General features: G+C 43.8%; 1 protein-coding gene across 1 annotated transcript in view; it reads left to right on the top strand.

Moving 5' to 3' along the window:
• Positions 1-1,323: 1,323 nt before the first annotated feature.
• Positions 1,324-24,739, top strand: part of fcho2 (FCH and mu domain containing endocytic adaptor 2) — a gene marked incomplete at its 5' end in the record, with an annotated part of 44,046 nt that continues 20,630 nt past the window's right edge. The window contains 5 exons of the mRNA XM_084339323.1: positions 1,324-1,348; positions 5,094-5,139; positions 6,233-6,321; positions 17,168-17,298; positions 19,160-19,295. Coding sequence (XP_084195449.1) covers positions 1,324-1,348; positions 5,094-5,139; positions 6,233-6,321; positions 17,168-17,298; positions 19,160-19,295 — 427 coding nt within the window. The remainder of the gene's footprint in view (positions 1,349-5,093; positions 5,140-6,232; positions 6,322-17,167; positions 17,299-19,159; positions 19,296-24,739) is intronic.

Raw genomic sequence — 24,739 nt, 5'->3', positions numbered from 1 at the left:
CTCTCTCTCCCTCTCTCCTCCCCCTTTCTCTCCCTTCTCCTCCCTCTCTCTCTCCTCCCCCTCTCTCTCCCTCCCCCCCCTCTCCCTCTCCCCCCCTCTCCCTCCCCCCCCTCTCTCTCTCCCTTCTCCCCCCTCCCCCTCTATCCCCCCCCCCCACCCTCCCTGATTGATCGTTGTATGGGGTTAGCTGCCGGCTCCTGCACTCCTGAGTTGTTCACCCTAGGTTTAATGTCTGGTATGTGTGAGTGGAGGCTAATCCTGTGATTTACTGTCTTTGTGGAAAATCCCCTCCCGCCACTGGGAATAGTTAATAATATAGTTTTCAAGCTTTTTTCTTTTTTTCAAGCTTTTTTTCTTTTTCAGTTATATATGTAAACTGTGTGTAACACGGGTTCGTAGCTCTTCCCCCAGCGGTCGTTATTTCGGACTTTCTCGAGCCAAAACGTGTCGCCCCGAGTGGAAACGTTTAGAGAGTCAAGGGCGAACGGTAGAACATTGAACCGTCGGGGAGGAATTACGAATGGCGTTACCAAGTGCGATCGCGTTGACGTTGCTGGCCGGTTTGATTTATTTGATCGCATCAGTACTAAATGTACTAAAATGAACTGCAGTATGTTTAACGACCATCACTTATGTACCGTGGGGCACTTTAGGTTAGATTAGAGTAGATTCAAATGTATTGTCATCATGCAGCACAAGTACAGTACAATGTAAAGACGCTTGGCATCCAACCAGAGTGCAAAGTGCAACAGTAAAGTGCGATAGTAATAATAATAACAAATTGGTTTTGTATAGCGCCTTTCATAAAACCCAAGGTCGCTTTACATAGGAATATACAATGTACAGTACTTTGTACACTACACTACACTACACTACACTACACATACAGAAAGATATTTATTGCACATACAGTACAAGGAATTTGTTTTGGTCATTTGGTGCATCAACATTAACCGACAATTAAGGTAGAATAAAATAAAATGGAAACGTTTTGTTTTGACCGAACACAAAAGCCTCCGTAGGTTCTCTGTGTGCTGTACTGAAAATGTACTCTTTCTTTATCTCTCAAGCGGTGCTGTTTTGTGATGTGACCTGAGTGTGTGTGTGTGTGTGTGTGTGTGTGTGTGTGTGTGTGTGTGTGTGTGTGTGTGTGTGTGTGTGTGTGTGTGTGTGTGTGTGTGTGTGTGTGTGTGTGTGTGTGTGTGTGTGTGTGTGTGTGTGAGAGAGAGAGAGAGTGGGAGGACTGTAGAGAGAGGTCGAAGGTCACGGTAGGCGGTGGGTGTATTTCTTCTGCGGTTAATTAATGTCTGTTTATGTTTTCAGGGTCAGATACGGAGGAACCAATCCAGTGAGTATTTTCTCTGTGCGTCCGTCTCTCCCTGTCCGTCCTCTCGGTGCGCCGTCTGTCTGTCTGATGTGTGATGACTGGGGAGGGGGCTGGGGGGGGGGGGGGGGGCCACGTTTTTCTTGGCCCGCACGGTTTTCGAAGAGGTTGTCTTTTCAAAAAAAAAAAGAGGAAAAACCAGAGACGCGGGCCAAGAACAACATATTCGAGCAAAAGTAAACTCTTTTATACATACATGTGTGTGTGTGTGTGTTATACATACATGTGTGTGTGCGCATGTGTGTGTGTGTGAGAGAGATGTCTCCCTCCCTAAGCTACAAATAAGATTAATTGCTTAATTGCCTGTTTTTATTTTGCATGTCGGGAATCGTTTTTTTGTTTTTCTTTTCTCCCTGCAATTTGGCCGATTCTGTGTGTTTTGCTGCGTGTGATTCCTACTTAAGTGCTCGAGAAACGCTTAAAGCACTGATCGTACCCGTTAGCCCGGAACGCGTTCGGCCGTCCACACCAGCCTTTTAAACTGTGAACGTCCTTTTGACGTTGTGTTAATGGGTTACAAAGCAGTTTAACAGGGCCTTTCCTGTTAAAAAGAGAAGCAGGCCTTTCCTGTTAAAAAGAGAAGCAGGCCTTTCCTGTTAAAAAGAGAAGCAGGGCCTTTCATGTTAAAAAGAGAAGCGGGCCTTTCCTGTTAAAAAGAGAAGCAGGCCTTTCATGTTAAAAAGAGAAGCGGGGCCTTTCCTGTTAAAAAGAGAAGCGGGCCTTTCCTGTTAAAAAGAGAAGCGGGGCCTTTCCTGTTAAAAAGAGAAGCGGGCCTTTCCTGTTAAAAAGAGAAGCCGGGCCTTTCCTGTTAAAAAGAGAAGCGGGGCCTTTCCTGTTAAAAAGAGAAGCGGGGCCTTTCCTGTTAAAAAGAGAAGCAGGCCTTTCCTGTTAAAAAGAGAAGCGGGGCCTTTCCTGTTAAAAAGAGAAGCGGGCCTTTCCTGTTAAAAAGAGAAGCAGGCCTTTCCTGTTAAAAAGAGAAGCCGGGCCTTTCCTGTTAAAAAGAGAAGCGTGGGCCTTTCCTGTTAAAAAGAGAAGCGGGGCCTTTCCTGTTAAAAAGAGAAGCAGGGCCTTTCCTGTTAAAAAGAGAAGCGGGGCCTTTCCTGTTAAAAAGAGAAGCGGGCCTTTCCTGTTAAAAAGAGAAGCGGGCCTTTCCTGTTAAAAAGAGAAGCAGGCCTTTCCTGTTAAAAAGAGAAGCGGGCCTTTCCTGTTAAAAAGAGAAGCAGGCCTTTCCTGTTAAAAAGAGAAGCGGGCCTTTCCTGTTAAAAAGAGAAGCAGGCCTTTCCTGTTAAAAAGAGAAGCAGGCCTTTCCTGTTAAAAAGAGAAGCGGGCCTTTCCTGTTAAAAAGAGAAGCGGGCCTTTCCTGTTAAAAAGAGAAGCGGGGCCTTTCATGTTAAAAAGAGAAGCAGGCCTTTCCTGTTAAAAAGAGAAGCGGGGCCTTTCCTGTTAAAAAGAGAAGCGGGGCCTTTCCTGTTAAAAAGAGAAGCAGGCCTTTCCTGTTAAAAAGAGAAGCAGGCCTTTCCTGTTAAAAAGAGAAGCAGGCCTTTCCTGTTAAAAAGAGAAGCAGGCCTTTCCTGTTAAAAAGAGAAGCGGGGCCTTTCCTGTTAAAAAGAGAAGCGGGCCTTTCCTGTTAAAAAGAGAAGCGGGGCCTTTCCTGTTAAAAAGAGAAGCGGGGCCTTTCCTGTTAAAAAGAGAAGCAGGGTCTTTCCTGTTAAAAAGAGAAGCAGGCCTTTCCTGTTAAAAAGAGAAGCAGGGCCTTTCCTGTTAAAAAGAGAAGCAGGCCTTTCATGTTAAAAAGAGAAGCAGGGCCTTTCCTGTTCAAAAGAGAAGCAGGGCCTTTCCTGTTAAAAAGAGAAGCAGGCCTTTCCTGTTAAAAAGAGAAGCGGGCCTTTCATGTTAAAAAGAGAAGCAGGGTCTTTCCTGTTAAAAAGAGAAGCAGGCCTTTCCTGTTAAAAAGAGAAGCAGGGCCTTTCCTGTTAAAAAGAGAAGCAGGGCCTTTCCTGTTAAAAAGAGAAGCAGGGCCTTTCCTGTTAAAAAGAGAAGCAGGGCCTTTCCTGTTAAAAAGAGAAGCAGGGCCTTTCCTGTTAAAAAGAGAAGCGGGGCCTTTCATGTTAAAAGGAGAAGCGTGGGCCTTTCCTGTTAAAAAGAGAAGCGGGACTTTCCTGTTAAAAAGAGAAGCGGGGCCTTTCCTGTTAAAAAGAGAAGCGGGCCTTTCATGTTAAAAAGAGAAGCGGGCCTTTCCTGTTAAAAAGAGAAGCGAGGCCTTTCATGTTAAAAAGAGAAGCTGGCCTTTCTGTTAAAAAGAGAAGCGGGGCCTTTCTGTTAAAAAGAGAAGCGGGGCCTTTCCTGTTAAAAAGAGAAGTGGGCCTTTCCTGTTAAAAAGAGAAGCAGGCCTTTCCTGTTAAAAAGAGAAGCCGGGCATTTCCTGTTAAAAAGAGAAGCAGGCCTTTCCTGTTAAAAAGAGAAGCCGGGCCTTTCCTGTTAAAAAGAGAAGCGGGCCTTTCCTGTTAAAAAGAGAAGCCGGGCCTTTCCTGTTAAAAAGAGAAGCAGGCCTTTCATGTTAAAAAGAGAAGCGGGCCTTTCCTGTTAAAAAGAGAAGCGGGCCTTTCATGTTAAAAAGAGAAGCGGGGCCTTTCCTGTTAAAAAGAGAAGCGGGCCTTTCCTGTTAAAAAGAGAAGCCGGGCCTTTCCTGTTAAAAAGAGAAGCGGGGCCTTTCCTGTTAAAAAGAGAAGCGGGCCTTTCCTGTTAAAAAGAGAAGCCGGGCCTTTCCTGTTAAAAAGAGAAGCAGGCCTTTCATGTTAAAAAGAGAAGCGGGCCTTTCCTGTTAAAAAGAGAAGCGGGGGCCTTTCCTGTTAAAAAGAGAAGCGGGGCCTTTCCTGTTAAAAAGAGAAGCGGGGACTTTCCTGTTAAAAAGAGACTCACGCTCAGTTTTCACCAGCGGCAGGGCTTTCCCGTTTAAGAGACTCTCATTTTCTTAACGTGGACGTTTTTTTGGGAATGCACAGTAACTCTTCCAAAGGGGGCATGAAGTACGTAAAAACAATGTTATGACACAATTCGAAACGCACACAAATTCTAGTCGCACATGAAATCTAGACCACACTGCCTCCTGTCAGGCGTTACTACGGCATCATTAATCAACCGAACAGACGTTCAAACCTTTAAAATACTTTTTTTTTTATATATACTTTTTTTTTTATAAAAAAAATATTACATTTTTTATCCTCAAACTAAATGAATAAAGTGATTCAAACTTCGTCAGGGTTCTTTCGAACGGACGTTCGAACCTTCATTTTGGGTAAAAAAAAAAAAAAAAATCACTTTTTTTTTTTTAAATTATTATTCATATTATTTTTATATCCTCAAACTAAATCCTCAATTTACTTACCACGGGCCGCGGTCGGTTGGCGCTCGCGGAGTGAGAAGAACCCCCCCGAGCCATAACTCCTGGTTTGAAACCCGGTGTGATATAGTCTTTGGCTAATATCTCCAACCAACCCACCGGTGAAAAGCGCCCGGGCTTGATGGAGCACCTAAACAACCTGCAGTGGCTGAAGAGCTCCCATTCACTGTGTTTATGCTGTGTGTGGTTTCTCTTCTCCTGTGCCTTTTTTCTTCCAGACTCGCTAGCGGAGAATTTCTCGCCGGCTTTCATCACTATCCCAATGTTTACCGTGTTTAATTTTGGACTTGTGTGCTCTCGTCCTCCTAGGTGATGAGCTGGGGAAGGCCAGGATGCCAACATCATCTTATACTGAGTGAGTATGCGAGCGAGAGACCCCTCCTACCTGCGGGCTACAGATAGGAGTCCATGTGTTTTGAGGACCACCGCCTGACGCATTTAATTGGATTTGTATTACGCACTTTGCTACTAAATTGAATTTAAAAACAACCTATTGTCCGTACAACTCTCAAAGGCAAGTGCGTCTCAGTTTGTGGGGTTTCCATTTGGAATGGCCTTGATGTATCAATAAAAACAAGTAATACTATTGAAATGTTTAAATGCAGATATAAACAGGAATTATTGGACAAGTGTAATAAGTTAGAGGAGCTTGAAAATAACGTGAACTAGTATTTTTGTAATTATTTATTTATCTTTTGCTGTAGTGGATAGGTATAATATTTTTTTGATATTTATAGATAATTTATTACATATTACCGGTAATATGATATTGTAAGGAAGGGGCATGACCAGATACTCTTTGCTTCTTTCTGTCCCTTCTCGAACAAAACCATGTTGATTATTGCTTCCATGTCTAGGAGGATATATTTTATTCAAATGTGTGTGTTTATGGTTGAAAATGTTCGAGATAAATAAAGATCAAATCAAAGGAATCTACCTTGTCTATACTACTACTGTAGTGCAAATCTTTTGTAATAAATAGATAAAATATGGTGTAGCGTTGAAAGTGAACTTATAAGTCGTTTTCGATAAAGGAGTCAGCTAAATGACTAAATGTAAACAGGGTTTGCACAAGGTCCTTGAAGTGCTTAAAGTGCTTGATTTAAAAAAAGTCAAGGCCTGGAATTCCTTGAAAACAGCCAATTTTTTAACAAGGTGCTTAAAAAGTCCTTGAAATTCAAATCAACCATTCGCATTGAAAGTTTTGTTCATCCATGATAAAATAGTTTTCTATAAAAAACAGCATTTAAAAGTCAATTGTATCCTTTAAAAATGCCCTTTTAAAATGAAAAATAGTGCTGGGAAAAGTACTTGAATGTCCTTGAATTTCATTTTGCAATGTCTGTGGGAACCCTGTGTAAATGTAAGAACAACTGGGTGCGTCCTCTAGATCATATAAGCTGCCGGGTTGTGTGTTAAAGCACCGTTTCCTTCTTTACGTCTCTTAGCAACAAACTGACCAATAACGACCTGCTGTCTCTGGACCCGTTCAGCCCCTCCGCAGCAGGCTCCGCCTCCTCTGTGTCGTCATCGACAGGTAACCTCCAGTGTTATGTCATCATTATACTGTGTGCCTCCTCCTGTCAGTCATCACTTCAAAGGAATGTAGACCCGCCCCCTTAGGACTGGAGCAGTTAACGTGTGATAGAACCCATACAGACCCTCATCTGAACCTTTGCTTACACTGTTTATTTTTCCTCATATTTTTATATTCAGAGTTCATTATATTGTTTACACTGTTTGTCTTTCTCATATTTTTATATTCAGAGTTCATTATATTGTTTACATTTTACACTGTTTGTCTTTCTTCATATTTTTATATTCAGTTAACTATATTGTTTACACTGTTTATTTTTCCTCATATTTCTATATTCAGTTAATTATATTGTTTACGTCGTTTATTTTTCTCATATTGTTATATTCAGAGTTAATTATATTGTTTACACTGTTTATCTTTCTTCATATTTTTATATGCAGAGTTAATTATATTGTTTACACTGTTTTTCTTTCTTCATATTTTTATATTCAGAGTTAATTATATTGTTTACACTGTTTATTTTTCCTCATATTTTTATATTCAGTTAATTATATTGTTTACATCGTTTATTTTTCTCATATTGTTATATTCAGAGTTAATTATATTGTTTACACTGTTTATCTTTCTTCATATTTTTATATGCAGAGTTAATTATATTGTTTACACTGTTTTTCTTTCTTAATATTTTTATATTCAGAGTTAACTATATTGTTTACACTCTTTATTTTTCCTCATATTTCTATATTCAGAGTTCATTATATTGTTTACACTGTTTATTTTTCTTCATATTTCTATATTCAGGGTTATTGTTTACATTGTTTATTTTTCTCATATATTTATATTCAGAGTTAAATATATTGTTTACACTGTTTATTTTTCTCATCTTTTTATATTCAGAGTTAAATATATTGTTTACACTGTTTATTTGTCCTCATGTTTTTATAGTCCGATTTAATTTCATTGCCTATATTTATGTCTTTCTACTATTGCCCTGCCCAATACCTGTACCTCCCATCCCCCCTCCCCCGTGCTGGTATGACGCCCGAATTTCCCCCAAGGGGATCAATAAAGGAATATCTTATCTTATTGTAACATGGCAGAGGACTAACGCCACCCCAGGTTTATATCCAAGAGCATAGGGAGCTCTGAATTATACTTATACAGCTTCTTTTTTTATTCAGGATGAATGGTGAACATGGAACATTACAAAGCATTAGAATTTTAAAGGAATTTATTTTGACACATTAAATGAACAAACCAAAAACCAAAATGCACAGGCGGTCGACACAGACCCAGAGGCAGGACTATTTCTGCTCGACAAATAGCCCCTTTCGTGACTGCGATGCCAGCCAGGGGCTCGAATACACAGTCACTTATGGCTCCGTAGTAGCCAGGTTAACAATTTGGGTGCCGGGAAACGCTTAAACACGTCATTCCCGGCCATGCTCAAGTTGCCGAAGACACTTTACAGCGTCTTTGATATCAATATTTCAAAAATCTGGGATCGGATTCATATGTCCCCTCCGCTGGCCTGAGATCCACCAGGAGGACCCACTGAGCTCTCTGGCGGTTCAGGAGCGCCATCTGGTGGCCGATCGGCGCAATCGCTTAACAGGAAGTGCCGTAGAGGTTGTGCTGGACGGCCGTATTACTTCCGGGCACTCGCTATAGGTCCCGAGGCTCGATCTCGACACACTACATAGCGATCGATTGCCAATAACTCGATAAACAACATGATTTGGACGTATATACCATTATACAAGCTGGAGATGGACCGGGTAAATCTACATCCCATAATGATAAAATTTCTACTCTACGATGATCGCCCAACGGCGCGCGGAGACTGGGGTGAGTTTCAGCGTGTAACGTTACCGTCTTCGATACTAACTGCTATTATCAACATTTGACCCACATTAGATGATTGGTATAACGCTGCCCACGGAATTATAAACGCCCCCTCGCCCATCCGGTCAACATCAGATGACGTGTAGTAACTTCTAGAAGTACGTCTAGTTAGAATTTTTTATATCGCGCTGATTGCCATAAAACTGTATTGCATCATCAATATAATGTATTTGGGGCTATAGATCACGTTCTGGAGAAAGCTGCAGAAAGAGATGAAAACATACTTATACATTAGACCATACTTTACTATGAATATGTGAATGAAAAAGTTTAACGTTGCTACACAATGAACAATACATAAGGACTTTGAATGGGCCCTAATAATGGCAATGTAGCAATAGAATTTAAAAAGTTATAGTCCTGCAAAGAAGGGAACTTTCTCTATAGACAAATAGAGCCGGCAACCTACGGTTGATAATGAATTTAACCCATGGCAGCCAAAGTGTTAATGTGCACCACCAAGCACTGCTTAAAAGCTAGCGGTGGGTCCAAAATATATCGGATATAAATTTCAAAGGTACCCAGCGTTCCATTAGGGTTTCACACTATCACGCGGCAGGGTTTGAAAGCTCGGCGTTGCTAATAAACATTTAAAATCATTTTTATAAACTGGTCAACACTGCTCAAAACTGCTGTATTTCTGTATTTGGCTGCCTGGTGCGCCATCACAGCGCATGCGCATCATGCACCCAACGCCGGAAATACTCCGCTGTTTGTGTTTGTAAATGTGTGAGTGAATGGGTGAATGTGAGGAACAAAAATTGTAAAGCGCTTTGGATAAAAGCTGCTATATAAAATGCACCATTCACCGTTTACATCTGTACGGTACTTCTGTTCCCTGATGAGAGGGGGGCGGGGGGTTCTTGGACCGTCGCAACTCTTTTTGTCCTCTCCGGCTTCCCCTCCTCGGCCCAACGTGGTTTTTACTTGTTTTATTCATCAGTTCTTTCCCCCCCCTCTACTCTCCCCTGCTCCAGTCGCTTTCACTCTCCTCCCCTCCATCCCGCTCTCTCTCTCTCCATCCGTCTCTCTCACTCTCTCTTTCTCTCGCCGCCCCTCTCTTCCAGTTCCCCCTTGTCTTTATCTCTCTCTCTCCACCCCTCTCTCTCTTCCAGTTCCCCCTTGTTCCTCTCTCTCTCTCCCCCCCCCCCCCCCCAGTTGGAAGTCTTGTCCTCTCTCAGGTCAGTCCCAGATGGAGCCACTGACCCCTACAGTCAAGTGAACACTCCACTTTAGGGAATTAGAATGGCGGCCATTTTCTCTCCCCCTCCCTCTCCTCCGTTTGTCTTTTTTTAATCATTTAACCAGTTTACACACAGCAGCAGCAGCAGCCCAGCTGGAGTGACTCGGCCCAAACTTCCAATTAAATATTTAAACGCTGTGGCGGAGGGGGGGAGCAGTAGCTTCCGCCATCCGGTCCAAGATTCACCGTTTCACACCTTATTGGGAATTCACATTCCTAGGTTTGATTCATACGCGCTTGGAACGTCCTCTCAAACGTCTAACTATTCCGTCTTCTCAACGAATGTTTGAGTCTATACTACTACCTACTATGCTACTAAGTCTATACTACCTACTATGTTACTAAGTCTATACTACTATGCTACTAAGTCTATACTACTACCTACTATGCTGATATGTTTTATACTACTATGCACTCAAGACCTTGGCACTCGAGTTCAGCACTGCTTGATGAACAATCTTACTGACCCTTAGCTGCCAGAGTCGTACCCTTCCTGCTGACTTGTTGTACAGAAGCTCGTAAGTCGCTTTGGATAAAAGCATTCGGCTAAATTACTTTAAATGTTTTGTCTGTCTTTACCACTTGTCCTTCTATAACTTTCTCGCCTGGAAGCCGTTATAAAAATTATTTCTACCGGCTAACTTTGTCCAGCGTCATACCGCCATCCCTCCCCCCACCAGGGTGTATAGTTTTAGTACGTAGAACTGTGTGTGCGTGCACTCCAGACGGATTTCTAGGGGAGGGGGGGTTGATGGTGTGATTCTCATGGCTTTGTGTGCACGACACCAGTGTTTAAACAGAGTGACGTTAGCGCTGACCCATCACCTAGGCTAAGCGTAATCCACAGTTAATTGGCACCTAGATGGGGTCAGGGGGGGGGGTGCAAGGCCCGCTGGCACGTATGTTGTCAAACAGTGTCTCGTTCCTGTCAAAAGGTCCCGGCTTAAGAGCCAAAAGAGCAGCGTCAAAGTGCCCCGGTTAAGATACGGCGACGGTACTTAAGTCCCGACTTATGGACCCGCTAAGTCTGCCCCGTGTGTACAGTGTACTGGCGGTATCGCGCGGCTCCCGACGCACACGTGACACGTCGTCGCACTAGTACCGACACTAAGATCCATGCGGAGTCTGGGGGCGGCTGGGTAGCGCAGTGGAGAATGCACTCGCCTACCACCGCAGAGACTCTGGGATCGAATCCAGCTGTCAGCGGTACCACCGGCTCGGTCAGTCGTCCCTACTAACACGATTGGCAGTGTTAGCGGGGTGGGAAGCCGGCGGGGTTATGTGTCCTGGTCGTTGTAAAAAACAGCGACTCCTACTGGTCGGTCGGGGGGCGCCTGTTCAGCAGGGAGGGGATCGGGGGGAAATAGCGTGAACCTCCTCATGCGTTACGTTCCCCCAGTGAGACTCCTCGCTGTCGGGTGAAAAGAAGCGGCTGGCTGACTCCACATGTATCGGAGGAGGCATGTGGTAGTTTTGCAGTTGGGACCCCGACTACAGAAAGCAGCGACATTCTTCTTGTAGGAAGTTATGTAATACAGATTTAAATTTAGATTATTAACTGGTATACAAACTGAGAGTTTATTACACAATATGTTAGCATCTCAGTTGTTTGCTTTGTTGTTTTGATTCTACTGTTCATTCTGTCTTGTCTCCTTATTTTTTACCCACTCTCTGTCAGATCTCGCCTCTGTTCTCCTTTCAATCCCTCCTTCTCCACCTCTATTCGTGATCTCTCCTTCTCCACCTCTATTCGTGATCTCTCCTTCTCCACCTCTCCTCACGATCCCTCCTTCTCCACCTCTATTCGTGATCTCTCCTTCTCCACCTCTCCTCACGATCCCTCCTTCTCCACCTCTATTCGTGATCTCTCCTTCTCCACCTCTCCTCACGATCCCTCCTTCTCCACCTCTCCTCGTGATCCCTCCTTCTCCACCTCTCCTCGTGATCCCTCCTTCTCCACCTCTATTCGTGATCTCTCCTTCTCCACCTCTCCTCACGATCCCTCCTTCTCCACCTCTCCTCACGATCTCTCCTTCTCCACCTCTCCTCACGATCTCTCCTTCTCCACCTCTCCTCACGATCCCTCCTTCTCCACCTCTCCTCACGATCCCTCCTTCTCCACCTCTCCTCATGATCCCTCCTTCTCCACCTCTCCTCATGATCCCTCCTTCTCCACCCCTCCTAATGAGTGACTTAGACGTCTTTCTGCCATGGGTGTCAGGTAAAACCTATACTGCCGATGGATTTTTAATGAAAATCTCATTCAACAATCAAACCTGACTTGTACATGTTTATTCTGTACCGCACGATGCATTAAAGGTGCTGTAAGTGGCATGTTTTTGTTAAAATATGTGTTAAATAGTTTTGACATTCTGACAGCCATCACTGATATACAGTGTCTGGTCAGTAACATGGGTCTCCACTCTGCAGTAAACACAAAATACATGTTCTGGTATCCCTTCCCACTTTATCCATTCAGGAGAGAGAACCCTAGATATTTTTACTTATTTCAAGAAATCTTGCCAAGCCAGATTTGCTTACTGTACTGGTAGATTATTATACTTGCTTCAAGGGCACATTTGCTTAAAACTAGTTTTTACTTCTTATTTTTGCAGTGTGGAGTTCTCTCTCCTGATTGGATGAAGTGAGAAGGGATACCAGGAAATGTATTTTGGGTTTACTGCAGAGTGGAGGGACTGGGAGACCCATGTTACTGACCAGACACTCTATATCAGTGATGGCTGTTTACTGCAGAGTGGAGGGACTGGGAGACCCATGTTACTGACCAGACACTATATATCAGGAGTGATGGCTGTTTACTGCAGAGTGGAGGGACTGGGAGACCCATGTTACTGACCAGACACTATATATCAGTGATGGCTGTTTACTGCAGAGCAGGAGGGACTGGGAGACCCATGTTACTGACCAGACACTCTATATCAGTGATGGCTGTTTACTGCAGAGTGGAGGGACTGGGAGACCCATGTTACTGACCAGACACTCTATATCAGTGATGGCTGTTTACTGCAGAGTGGAGGGACTGGGAGACCCATGTTACTGACCAGACACTCTATATCAGTGATGGCTGTTTACTGCGGAGCAGGAGGGACTGGGAGACCCATGTTACTGACCAGACACTCTGTATCAGTGATGACTGTTTACTGCAGAGCAGGAGGGACTGGGAGACCCATGTTACTGACCAGACACTCTATATCAGTGATGACTGTTTACTGCAGAGCAGGAGGGACTGGGAGACCCATGTTACTGACCAGACACTATATCAGTGATTGCTGTTTACTGCAGAGTGGAGGGACTGGGAGACCCATGTTACTGACCAGACACTCTATATCAGTGATGACTGTTTACTGCAGAGTGGAGGGACTGGGAGACCCATGTTACTGACCAGACACTCTATATCAGTGATGGCTGTTTACTGCAGAGTGGAGGGACTGGGAGACCCATGTTACTGACCAGACACTCTATATCAGTGATGGCCCTCGGGAGTGTACAGCTATTATTTTAACACGTAGACCACTTATTTTAACAAAAATAAAATACCACTTACTTACACCACCTTTTTAATGAACTTTTATTTTGCTTGGTTTTTGTTCATTTTTAGATTTATTATTAATATTTCCTTATTACTCCGTGTGTGTGTGTGTGTGTGTGTGTGTGTGTGTGTGTGTGTGTGTGTAATAGGTAGAGACTAACCTTCATTTAGATAATATTGTTCCACCGTCCTGCCAGATAGTAAGCTTGGAGCTCTGTCTCTGGCCTGTGTGTCTGTACTGCGCTCCTGACTCGAGGGTCTTCTCAATCAGAAGTAATCCCTTCGCACAGTTGTTCCTGGACCGGGGGCAGCAGCGCGGGCCGGGGCCTCGAGCACGCACGGCATTCCGTGAGCATAACCTGATACTGAAGAACAACTTTAAAATGTTGCTCTGAAGTTTGGTAATTGATTTCAGCTCCCAGGGTTTAGCCCACGCACACACTAGACTTGCCTTTTTGATGTTCCCACTGGGAAGATATTTCATAACATGCGATATCAAACAAGGGTCAACTGACTGGAGATTTAATTTGACCAAAAATGGGGTTGAGATCTTCCACACATCAGAGTTGCACTCTTGAAGGCGGAAGGTAATTTGGCGCACACGCTCGAGTCTGAGTGCCCCCCCACGATACAGGAAGGGGTTCTTGCGATGGAGATGGTGTTCACGTGTTGCTGTGTTCAACAGGGAACAGGGCGTGGTGACAGACAGTCAACAAGGGTCAAGGGTCACGGGCAGATTTATTTATATAGCACATTTAAAAACAATCGAGGTAGACCAAAGTGCTGCTCAATACAAAGTACAAAAGTCATCTAAATACAATACTAATAATATATTGAGAAGTAAAATTTCATTTTATGGGGGGAAACTTAAAAAAAATGAAATGTGTGGTTAGCTTTTGCAGGGCAGCGTTGGACTCCGCGATCTAATCGGAACTACTTCTGGGTGTAAAACCTCAGACATTCTCTGAAAAATTAAATGTCAAGCTTCCCATTCATTATAAATGACACCACCAACAGGTTCCCGGTTCGATTCCCCTGGGCAGCGTGTCGGAAGTGTCCTTGAGCAAGACACTTAACCCCTAATTGCTCCCGATGAGCAGGTCGGCAGCTTGCGTGGTCGCCTCCGCCGTCGGTGTGTGAATGTGTGAGGGGGGCAGCCCGGCTTTCTGGAGATTAAATAATATATAATATAATAATATTATATGGAAGTCGTTGTTTTTTCTGGGGCTACTACCACGTGCTCGGTGCGTCTGGCGAGAGCGTGTGTGGAACGTGCAACGAATTTAAACGGTTCAGTTCAGTGTCAGTATTATTATTTAATTTCTTTTGCTAGTATGGTTGTGAAATTAAACGTAGCTCTTAAGTGGTATTAAAAATGTAACCGGTTGAGGCCTGCAGAGACCCTGTACATAGTTACATGTATATTAACACCACAAACCCACCCACCACGGAACTGTAACGCAGAAAGTAGGTCATGGATGAATTTGTATAATTTTTAAGCAGTTCACAGCCTGTCCACTAAAATCCCAATCACGGCATGGTGTCTGAAGTTACACATCGGGATAAGTGAACAGGCTGCTAAGCTAAACAAAACAGAGGATATGGAGAGGGCTTCAGCGTTCTTATTTTGTTTCAGGTAGGTGCTCTTTGGATTAAATCCGGGGTAGGATTTGCTTATAAAAGAAAGGTTGAGATCCAAGGCAGCTCTACAATTTTTTAAAAAGCCTTTATTTATTGGCTTACATTATTTAGAAAAATCTTTTTAAAGAACCGACATGTTTCGGCCTACATGGCCTTCTTCAGGGTGTTGTAGTTGTAATTGTGAAAGAATAATTTATGTAATGTTTTAGGATCAAACCGCTGATTCGTTTAACGTCTCGGAGGCTCTGTATAGAGAGAGACCCCCGCGAACTGGTATTTTGAGCTTGTGGGAGAGAGCAGGGGAAAGGGAGCACATGAATGAATGTTGATTAGAGCCTTGGCGTAAGTGGTTGTAGCTTAGCTTAGCCGTAGCTTAGCTTAGCCGTAGCTACAACCACTTACGCCAAGGCTCTAATCAACATTCATTCATGTTATCCCCTAGCTAGCCATAGCTACAACCACTTACATTAACATTCTAATCAACATTCCAAAATCGTACCCCTGCGCTCTCTCCCCCCCCTCACGAGGTCCATGTAACGCGGGGGTGCAGGTCAACCATCTGTTTTACTCTTTCTGTTTGTCGTCACGCTGCGCCCCCGTCCGACACACAGCGCCACCTTCAGCGCAGGCGGTGCAACAACAACGACCAAAGCCCTGCCCTCCCCCGGCAGAAAGCGCCTCCCTCCCCCCGTCGTCGACCTCCTCTCCGCGGGACCCCGCCACGGAAGACCCCTCCTCCTTCCGAGCGCCCAGGCCCGCCCCGGCGCGCGCCCGCAGCGCCCCCATCACCCGCCACATCGCCCCCCCGGCCGTGCCTCCTCCTCCTCCCCCGCCCGCGCCCCCGCCGCCACCGAAGAGCGCGGACGCCCTCTCCTACCGGTCCTGGTCCCAGAGCCAGTGGATCGCCTTCAACGACTCCTTCAGCCCCCCCCCGCCGGCGCGCCGCCACCAGGGCCCGCCCGCCAAGGAGGCCCCCGGGCTCCCGGCCGTCTCGGACCCCCAGCACCACCACGCCAGCGGCGGCAGGCCCGCACGCTTCTTCTCCGACGACCCCACTGACCCCTACAATGCGGCGGCTGTGTGCGACCGGGGGGTCGGAGAGGAGCCGTGTTTCTCGGACGCGCCCGCGGACGGAGCCGCAGATCCAGAACCGGCGGGTCAAACGCACAACGGTAACACGATGGTCGATGCTGCCGGGTGCTTGTGCCTGAGGTTTGATGTGTGTTTTTTGGAATGTTTTTTATTTTTATTTTATTTTATTTTGAGTTTTTACTTTTTGTTAATTTTTTTTTTTTACGTTTGCAATTGTCTTATTGCATATTTTGTCTGAATGTTACGATTACTTTGCTTATCATGTTTTGTCTAATTTACTACCCTGTGTTTGCAAAGCGTGTGGTGTGTTCCTTCGTTTTGTAATAATACTGTTTTGTAATAATGTATATGTGTATGTATCGTCGACATGAGTTTATACAATTTGGCACGAGTCACTTATTGGTTATTTGATGCATGGTTTTATTTTCCTGTTTGTTTTTTCGACTGTCTCATTTGAAAGTATTGGACTACGGTGAATGATGACAAACCCCTTGTCAAAACTGGTAATATTACACAAGTTCTCCGTCATCATAACCCCCTATCATTTTGATTTATTCGTACATGAAATTGTTACAGTCCAACAGTGTCTTCAGTACATATAGTATAGTTCACTTAATGTGATCCACTCAATTCCATGGCCGAAAGAAACGGGATTACAAGAAAACTCTTACTGTACACACATACAGTACACTGATAGACCTTATTGTACCTGCCCCTACACACATACAGTACACTGATAGACCTTATTGTACCTGCCCCTACACACATACAGTACACTGATAGACCTTATTGTACCTGCCCCTACACACATACAGTACACTGATAGACCTTATTGTACCTGCCCCTACACACATACAGTACACTGATAGACCTTATTGTACCGGCCCCTACACACATACAGTACACTGATAGACCTTATTATACCTGCCTCTACACACATACAGTACACTGATAGACCTTATTGTACCTGCCCCTACACACATACAGTACACTGATAGACCTTATTATACCTGCCTCTACACACATACAGTACACTGATGATAGACCTTATTGTACCTGCCCCTACACACATACAGTACACTGATAGACTGTTCATAGTGCAATGTTTACCCAACCAAACAAAATGTACATGGTACTTATTTTGCAGAAATGAAAACATCAACACAGTTAAATTAACATAAATAAAATAAATACATTTTGTGTATCTATCAGTTAACCCGTTCACTACCACTACAGAAGGTTAACCCTTTCAATACCACACTACAGAAGCCCTTTCACTACCACACTACATAAGGTTAACCCTTTCACTACTAGTGAATTATTTACTGAGGTTCATTCGAGGTCCATCGCTAGATGTCTCCTCTGTCGCTGTGGGACTGTGACTGACCACACGTGTGGTGTTTTGTTCTGCACAGTGCCGGCCCGACCCACCACCCCCCTGGCCCGACCCACCACCCCCCTGGCGGCCGGAGCGCTGGGGCCCCCCCCACGGCCCTCGTCCCGACCCAAGCTCCCCACCGGGAAGCTCACGGGGATCAACGAGATCGTGAGTATTTTGCTGCTGGAGTTCCCAAGTTATCAAATCAGATATAGATATAGTATCTACAGATATGTAAAAAGGATTATATGCAGGTAATGTATGTGATATATATATATATAAATATATATATATGTGGTATACGTATATAGTAGAGCTGTGAATCTTCACTGGCCTCACGATTCGATTACGATTCAGCTGTCCACGATTCGATTCTAAGATGCATCTCGATATTATATTACATCCTCCTTCTGAGTCTCTCTGTGCCGGCCATGAGACTCTGGTAGCGCTTGCCTGGTGATAGAAGCTCCTTCTGAGTCTCTCTGTGCTTGCCATGAGACTCTGGTAGCGCTTGCCTGACCGCAGCAGTGCAAAGAGGCAGTTGTTTGGGTGGCTGGAGTCTTTGACTATTCTCTTAGCCTTGGCCCTGCAACGCATCAAGTGGAAATGTTGATACTTCACTTTGAATCAGTCTGTGGCTGATTCTTCGCTGTTTCGAAAAGCACACGCGTCTTGTGTTTTGTTTTTTCTGAGTTTTTTTTTTTTAGAGAAATTGTTGGCCGTTTGTTTGCAATGCCAGTGGGTATGAAGCCTGTTTGTGAGAGATGACTTGTGGCGCGGTGTGTACAGCTTCTTAACGGTCACATGTCGTGAGGCCTTCTCGGAGACATTCTTCTGGCCTCTCTGACTGCCACTAACATTTCTGCTTCCAATTCTTCTGAAAACCACAACACAGGGGCCAGTGTCCTTTGGGGTGTAAAAAGTACCCAGAAATTATACTTAAGTGAAAGTATGGGTACCGTCTCAAACGCGTACTCAAGTAAAAGTCAGAGTATCTGGCTAAAAACACACTTGAGTAAAAGTAAAAAAGTTTCTACTTTTAAATGTACTTAAGTACTAAAAAGTTATAAAGTAAACCTTTTTTCTGATGTCTATTCTTCTGATAGCAGGTGTTTAATCAAAGATCCCCGCTTTCTAGTCTTGCACAAGGACCAATCGGCATGGGTATGGGCGGGTTAATTTCCATTGATGGGGATTTGTTTGGCTGTTTTTAAATAAATTGCGGCCGCAGGATTAATAACGTTAATGTTAGTTCGGCCAGAGAAACAAATATACTAATTAAAATGGTTGAACCTGCGAGATTTGTACTTTGTACTTTGTAGGTCTGCGTTTTAAACGTAAGGAGTAAAAAGTGTTTTTTTCCTCTGAAATGTAATTGAGTAAAAGTACAAGTATACAAACCTAATAATACTCGAGTACAGTACAATTCCCCAAAAACAGTATTGTAACGAAGTACAAGTACTTTACACCCCTGCTTTTAGATGGATCGAAACGTCTCTCAGTTTGTGATCGATCAGATCGTCTGGTAAAAGAAAAATAAGGAAAGAAAAGTTAATAGTTAAAGGTGCACTATGCAGTTTCCGAGGAGGGGGTTTTGTTGGCAAAACCTGCAAAAGAAATGTACTTTGATTCTTAGAATGATTCTATCTTGTGTTATCATAAATAAAAATGTTATAAATTTTTTTTAACCAAACGTAAGCCTAGAATATTTACGAAAATAATACGAAATTGCGGGTCCTGCCTTTTGTAAACGGCAGCAGTGAAATAGTAACTTGTCAGGAAGCTTTCTAGCTTCAAACAGTTTTCCAGGAATCCAATCTTCCTCTGAGGACAGATTGTTTAGTCAGTTATGAAAATATACCTTAGAAAATACTCACGTCTCACAGAACTACATAGTGCACCTTTTAAATATAAATATATACATGTGTGTATATAAAAGAAAAGCTAACACCACTCTATCATCTAGGATTGTTTTTCTAAGATTGTGCTACCGTTACTGCTTGATGGACACTTATCTTTGACCAATCAGGAGCGGCCGTTCAGCCCGCCCAAGACGTCGAACGCCAGCCCGCCCCCTGCGACCACAGCCCCCCTGGCCCGGGCGGAGAGCTCCTCCTCGCTCTCCTCCAACGCCTCACTCAGTGCCAGCAACACCCCCACCGTCGGTAAGGAGATGCCCCTGAACCCCCCCCCCTTCTTCTGACCTCCTCCTGCTGTCCACAGATTCTCCTTTTTACTTTGCACCTACAGTAGGGCTGGGCGATTAATCGATTAATTTGAAATCATGATTTAGGACGACAATTTTTTGAATTTTTTTTTATATTCCCCCCAAGAGTCACCTTTTTATTTTACAAAAAGTGATGTTTGGTAAGTTAGATTTGCACTTTATTAATCCCAATAGGGAAATTCTTTCTTGTTTGATGATCAAAAGGCACCTTTTATTTGTTTTAAAGGGGAACTATTTTACTATTTCTTTCACTATTTGGGCACTTTTACACAATTCCTGTGAGTCTATGGAACACCTCTGTAATATATATATTTTTTTTATTCATTGTTTTGTATTTCTAATCAAGTCCTCAAAAACAGCATTTTTCTACCTCAAGATCTCGAGCCGTTTTGAGCCTGGGCTGCAGGTGCAGGTGCAGGTGCCACTGTGTGCAGCTCATCTTGTATCTCAACATTAACATGCAGCGGTGTCTCTCTGACATCACATATAGGCACATTTTCAGATGACTCAGTTCAGTGAGGGTGAATATTGTGAGAGGAGAATTGGAAGAATGCACCAATATGAGAATTTTGAGACATAGATCATATTAATATAAGTTCACATAGCTAGGAAACAATGCTAAACACTCAAAAAGGCCATTTATAAGATAGTTCCCCTTTAAGTGAAGTTTGGTGAAAAAGCAAGTTATTGCACTATTAATCCCAATAGGGACATTCATCTTTGTTTGATCAAGAGTAACCTTTTATATATATATATATATATATATTATTTATTTATTTTTTAAGTGAAGATTGGTGAAAGTTAGGTTTGCACTATTAATCCCAATAGGGACATTCATCTTTGTTTGATCAAGAGTAACCTTTTATATATATATATATTATTATTTATTTATTTTTTAAGTGAAGATTGGTGAAAGTTAGGTTTGCACTTCAATCCCAATAGGGAAATTCATCTTGGTTTGATAATTTTTTTGTGTCAAATAAAAACAAAGCTTATTTGAATGATTTCCTTGGCGTTTGTAGTTTTTAAGAGGAAAAAAATCGATTCAAATCGGATGCGGTGTGAAAAAATCTGAGATTTTATTTTTAGGTCATATCGCCCAGCCCTATTCGCACCTCCTCTTCAACTCCCTCTCTTTTTCCCGTTCAACCCCTGACTCCTCCCACCTCTGTTTCCAGCCCTCCCCCCTCTCCCCCCTTGTCCTCCCCCCCTCACTCCTCTCCTGGCAGGACCAGAGCCTCCTCCTCGTGCTCCTCCCCTCTCCTCTCCAGAGCTGCCTCTCTCTCCCTCTCCTCTGTTTCTGCTCGGCCAAAGTGAGTTTGCCTTCTTCCCCTCAACTCTACTGTCTCTCTGTTTCTGTCTCTCCATCTCTCTCTCTCTCTCTACTCTCCCTCTCTATCTCCATCTCTCTCCCCCCTCTCTCTCTACTCTCTCTCTCTCTCTGTCTCTCTCTCCTCCATCTCTCTCCCTCTCTCTCTACTCTCCCTCTCTATCTCCATCGCTCTCTCTCCTCGCTCTCCCCCCTCTCTCTCTCTGTCTCTGTCTCTCTCTCTCTCCCCCCTCTCTATCTCTCTCTCTCTCCTCCATCCCTCTCTCTCTTCACCCCCTCTCTCTCTCTCTCCCCCTTTCTCTCCCCCTCTCTCTCCCCTTCTCTCTTCCCCTATCTCTCTCTCCTCCTCTCTCTCCCCCTCTCTCTCTCCCCCCTTCTCTCTCACCCCTCTCTCTCTCTCTCCCCCCCCTCTCCGCCCTCTCTCTCTCTCTCCCCCTCTCTCTCTCACGCTCATCATCTCCGTCTCCTGCCTGTGTTCTTCTGATGATGCTGACAGTGTGGTCCTCATCGTCACACGTCATTAGATTGTGTTTGTTGTTCGTCTCTGTGCACCTGTGTTGTGGAGCCGTCAGCTGAGGGACACACCTGTGTTGTGGAGCCGTCAGCTGAGGGACACACCTGTGTTGTGGAGCCGTCAGCTGAGGGACACACCTGTGTTGTGGAGCCGTCAGCTGAGGGACACACCTGTGTTGTGGAGCCGTCAGCTGAGGGACACACCTGTGTTGTGGAGCCGTCAGCTGAGGGACACACCTGTGTTGTGGAGCCGTCAGCTGAGGGACACACCTGTGTTGTGGAGCCGTCAGCTGAGGGACACACCTGTGTTGTGGAGCCGTCAGCTGAGGGACACACCTGTGTTGTGGAGCCGTCAGCTGAGGGACACACCTGTGTTGTGGAGCCGTCAGCTGAGGGACACACCTGCTGCGCTCACGTCTCAGGACTGGATACAGCTGTGTCACTGGATTACATTACATTACATTAGATTACATTAGATTAGATTAAAATTAGGGATGTCCGATATTATCGGCCTACCGATATTATCGGCCCATATCGGCATTAAAATGTGATATCGGAAAATATCAGTATCTGTTTTCAAAAAAAAAAAAAAATCATTTTTCTTTCTTTTTTTTTTTACATTTCTATAACCTTTATCTACCCAGGCAAGCAAGTAAGAACAAATTCAGATTTTATTTATTGTCAAAAGTATGCATAATGTTGTGTTAATTCCACAACAAGAGATATGTAATGTTAATTACCTGAAATTATTAAAAAAAAATTGGGGGGGGGAACCCTGCATATATCGGTATCGGTTGATATCGGTTGATATCGGTATCGGAAATTAAGAGTTGGACAATATCGGTATATCTGTATCGGTAAAAAAGCCAATATCGAGCATCCCTAGTTGAAATGTATTGTCATCCTACAGCACAAGTACAGGACAACTAAAAGAGGTTGGTCATCCAACCAGAGTGCCAATGTAAGGTGCAATACAATGTACAGGCGATTAAACTGGGTATAAAATATATAAATTAGTACTACTGAATAATAGTGCTAATCAGATGTATGTACAGAGTTGTAGTATTAATATGTACAGTGATACAGGTATAAAGACACTATGGTAGTAAGTCATACTGGCCAGCAGCGTAACTAGTAAGAGTAGGGATATGTACAGATATAGATATAGTATCTACAGATATTTAAAAGGATTATATGCAGGTATGTACAGATAGATGTGGATATATATATATACAGTAAGAATAAATATATATATATATACGGTATATACACGGTATTGTACATGCTATCATACAGAGTTATATGGGTTATATGTAGGTATATAACTAGGTATATAGAATGATTATATGCAGGTATATTCAGACAGTAACTACTGTAGTAAGAGTAGGTCATTAAAATCTATATATAAAAAAAAGATTGCTTATTGATTATGATAGATTTCATGACATTAAAATCTATAAAAGAGAACCGCAGGTTTCTGACCAATGAAAACTGATGCGGGCACTATAAAAACAGATGCGGACACTATGAAAACAGATGCGGACACTATGAAAACAGATGCGGACACTATGAAAACAGACGCGGACACTATGAAAACAGACGCGGACACTATGAAAACAGATGCGGACACTATGAAAACAGATGCGGACACTATGAAAACAGATGCGGACACTATGAAAACAGATGCGGACACTATAAAAACAGACGCGGACACTATGAAAACAGATGCGGACACTATGAAAACAGATGCGGACACTATGAAAACAGACGCGGACACTATGAAAACAGTCCCTACGGTGGAGGAGGCTTTGTGTTGTTCAGTACCGTCTCACGGTGTTGCTCAAGGTGTCTCTGGGTTGCTGGTTCATCTCCCTCTCTCCCTGTGTCCACGCCTGTGTCTCTCGGTCTCTAAAGAGGACGATGTGTTCGTAGCCAAGCTGCCTACGTTCGAAAAGCGCTGCGAGACGCCAGCAGGTAGGGTCTCACGTGGTTTCCAAAGGAAACAGGCCACGCCTCTCTCTGTGTGTGACTCACTAACTCCGGCCTCTCGGATTGGCCGTCTTTGCTTGGTCATCGAGTGCCTTGTCCCTCCCCCCCCCCGAGTGCTCTTCGTCTTCGTCTTCAACCTGTCCACTTGTCCCTCACATGTGTGTCTCTCTCCTTAAAAAGGCATAACATTGACGTCCAGCATGGTTGTGTTGTTTTATAATAAATAATGTCATTTATCAATGTATTTTGTGATCTATTGACTAGGGATGTTCGATATTGGCTTTTTTACCGATATCCGATATATAACGATATTGTCCAACTCTTAATTTCCGATACCGATATCAACCGATACCGATATATGCAGGGTTCCCCCCCCCCAAAAAAACAGAATAATTTCATGTAATTAACATTACATATCTCTTGTCGTGGAATTAACACAACATTATGCATACTTTTGACAATAAATAAATTAAGAATGTGTTCTTACTTGCTTGCCTTGGTAAATAAAGGTTAAATAAATGTAAAAAAAATAAAATAATATTGAATACCGATAATTTCCGATATTACATTTTAATGCCAATATTGGACATCCCTACTATTGACCTTTTTTTTGTCCTTTAACATTGTCACGGTAATATTGACACGTTTTGACGTCGGTCTCTGATCTAATTCATGTTTTAATGCGAACAGACAGATGCTTAATTCCAGGCACCGCGAGCGGTTATAGCATGATGCTACTGTACGTCTTGCAAAATGTACCTGATCTGATTTCAACCTGTAAATAACATGACATCGCGATCGTCGCCGATGTACTGACTTAGCGACTGACTAAGTGACTGATTGATGAATGTAACTGACACACGACGTAATCCAAAATAACGTCCTTAACCCTTTCACTACCACAAATGGTTAACCCTGTCACTGCGACAATACAGAAGGTTAACCCTTTCCCTGCCACGCGACAAAGGGTTAACCCTTTCACTACCACACTACGGAAGGTTAACCCTTTCACTACCACACTACAGACTGTTAACCGTCTGTAGTGTGGTAGTGAAAGGTTACCTTCACCGTCTGTAGTGTGGTAGTGAAAGGGTTAACCTTCTGTAGTGTGGTAGTGAAAGGGTTAATCGTATAACGCATCTTGTGCACGCCCCCCCCCTTTTTTTTTTAATATCAGACCAATCAAATGTCAGGTAAGCCAGTGGCGCTTGTTTTGACCGACAGAAGTGTAACTCTCTCTCCTCCATCTCTTTCTCTCTCTCTCTCTCTCTCTCTCTCTCTCTCTCTCTCTCTCTCTCTCTCTCTCTCTCTCTCTCTCTCTCTCTTCTCTCTCTTCTCTCTCTCCTCCGTCTCTCTCTGTCTCTCTCCCTCTCTCTGTCTCTGTCTCTATGTCTCTCTCTCTCTCTCTCCCTGCCTCTCTTTCTCTCTCCCTGCCTCGCTCTCTCTCTCCTCCATCTCTCTCTCTCCCTGTCTCTCTCTCCCTGTCTCTCTCTCTCTCTCTCTCTCTCTCTCTCTCTCTCTCTCTCCTCCATCTCTCTCTCTCTCCCTGT

Source organism: Notolepis coatsorum (assembly GCF_963971535.1).
Source record: "Notolepis coatsorum genome assembly, contig: SCAFFOLD_1154, whole genome shotgun sequence".
Taxonomy (NCBI): Eukaryota; Metazoa; Chordata; class Actinopteri; order Aulopiformes; family Paralepididae; genus Notolepis; species Notolepis coatsorum.
Note: the sequence above shows the minus strand (reverse complement) of the source record. Positions and strands in the feature narration are given on the sequence as shown.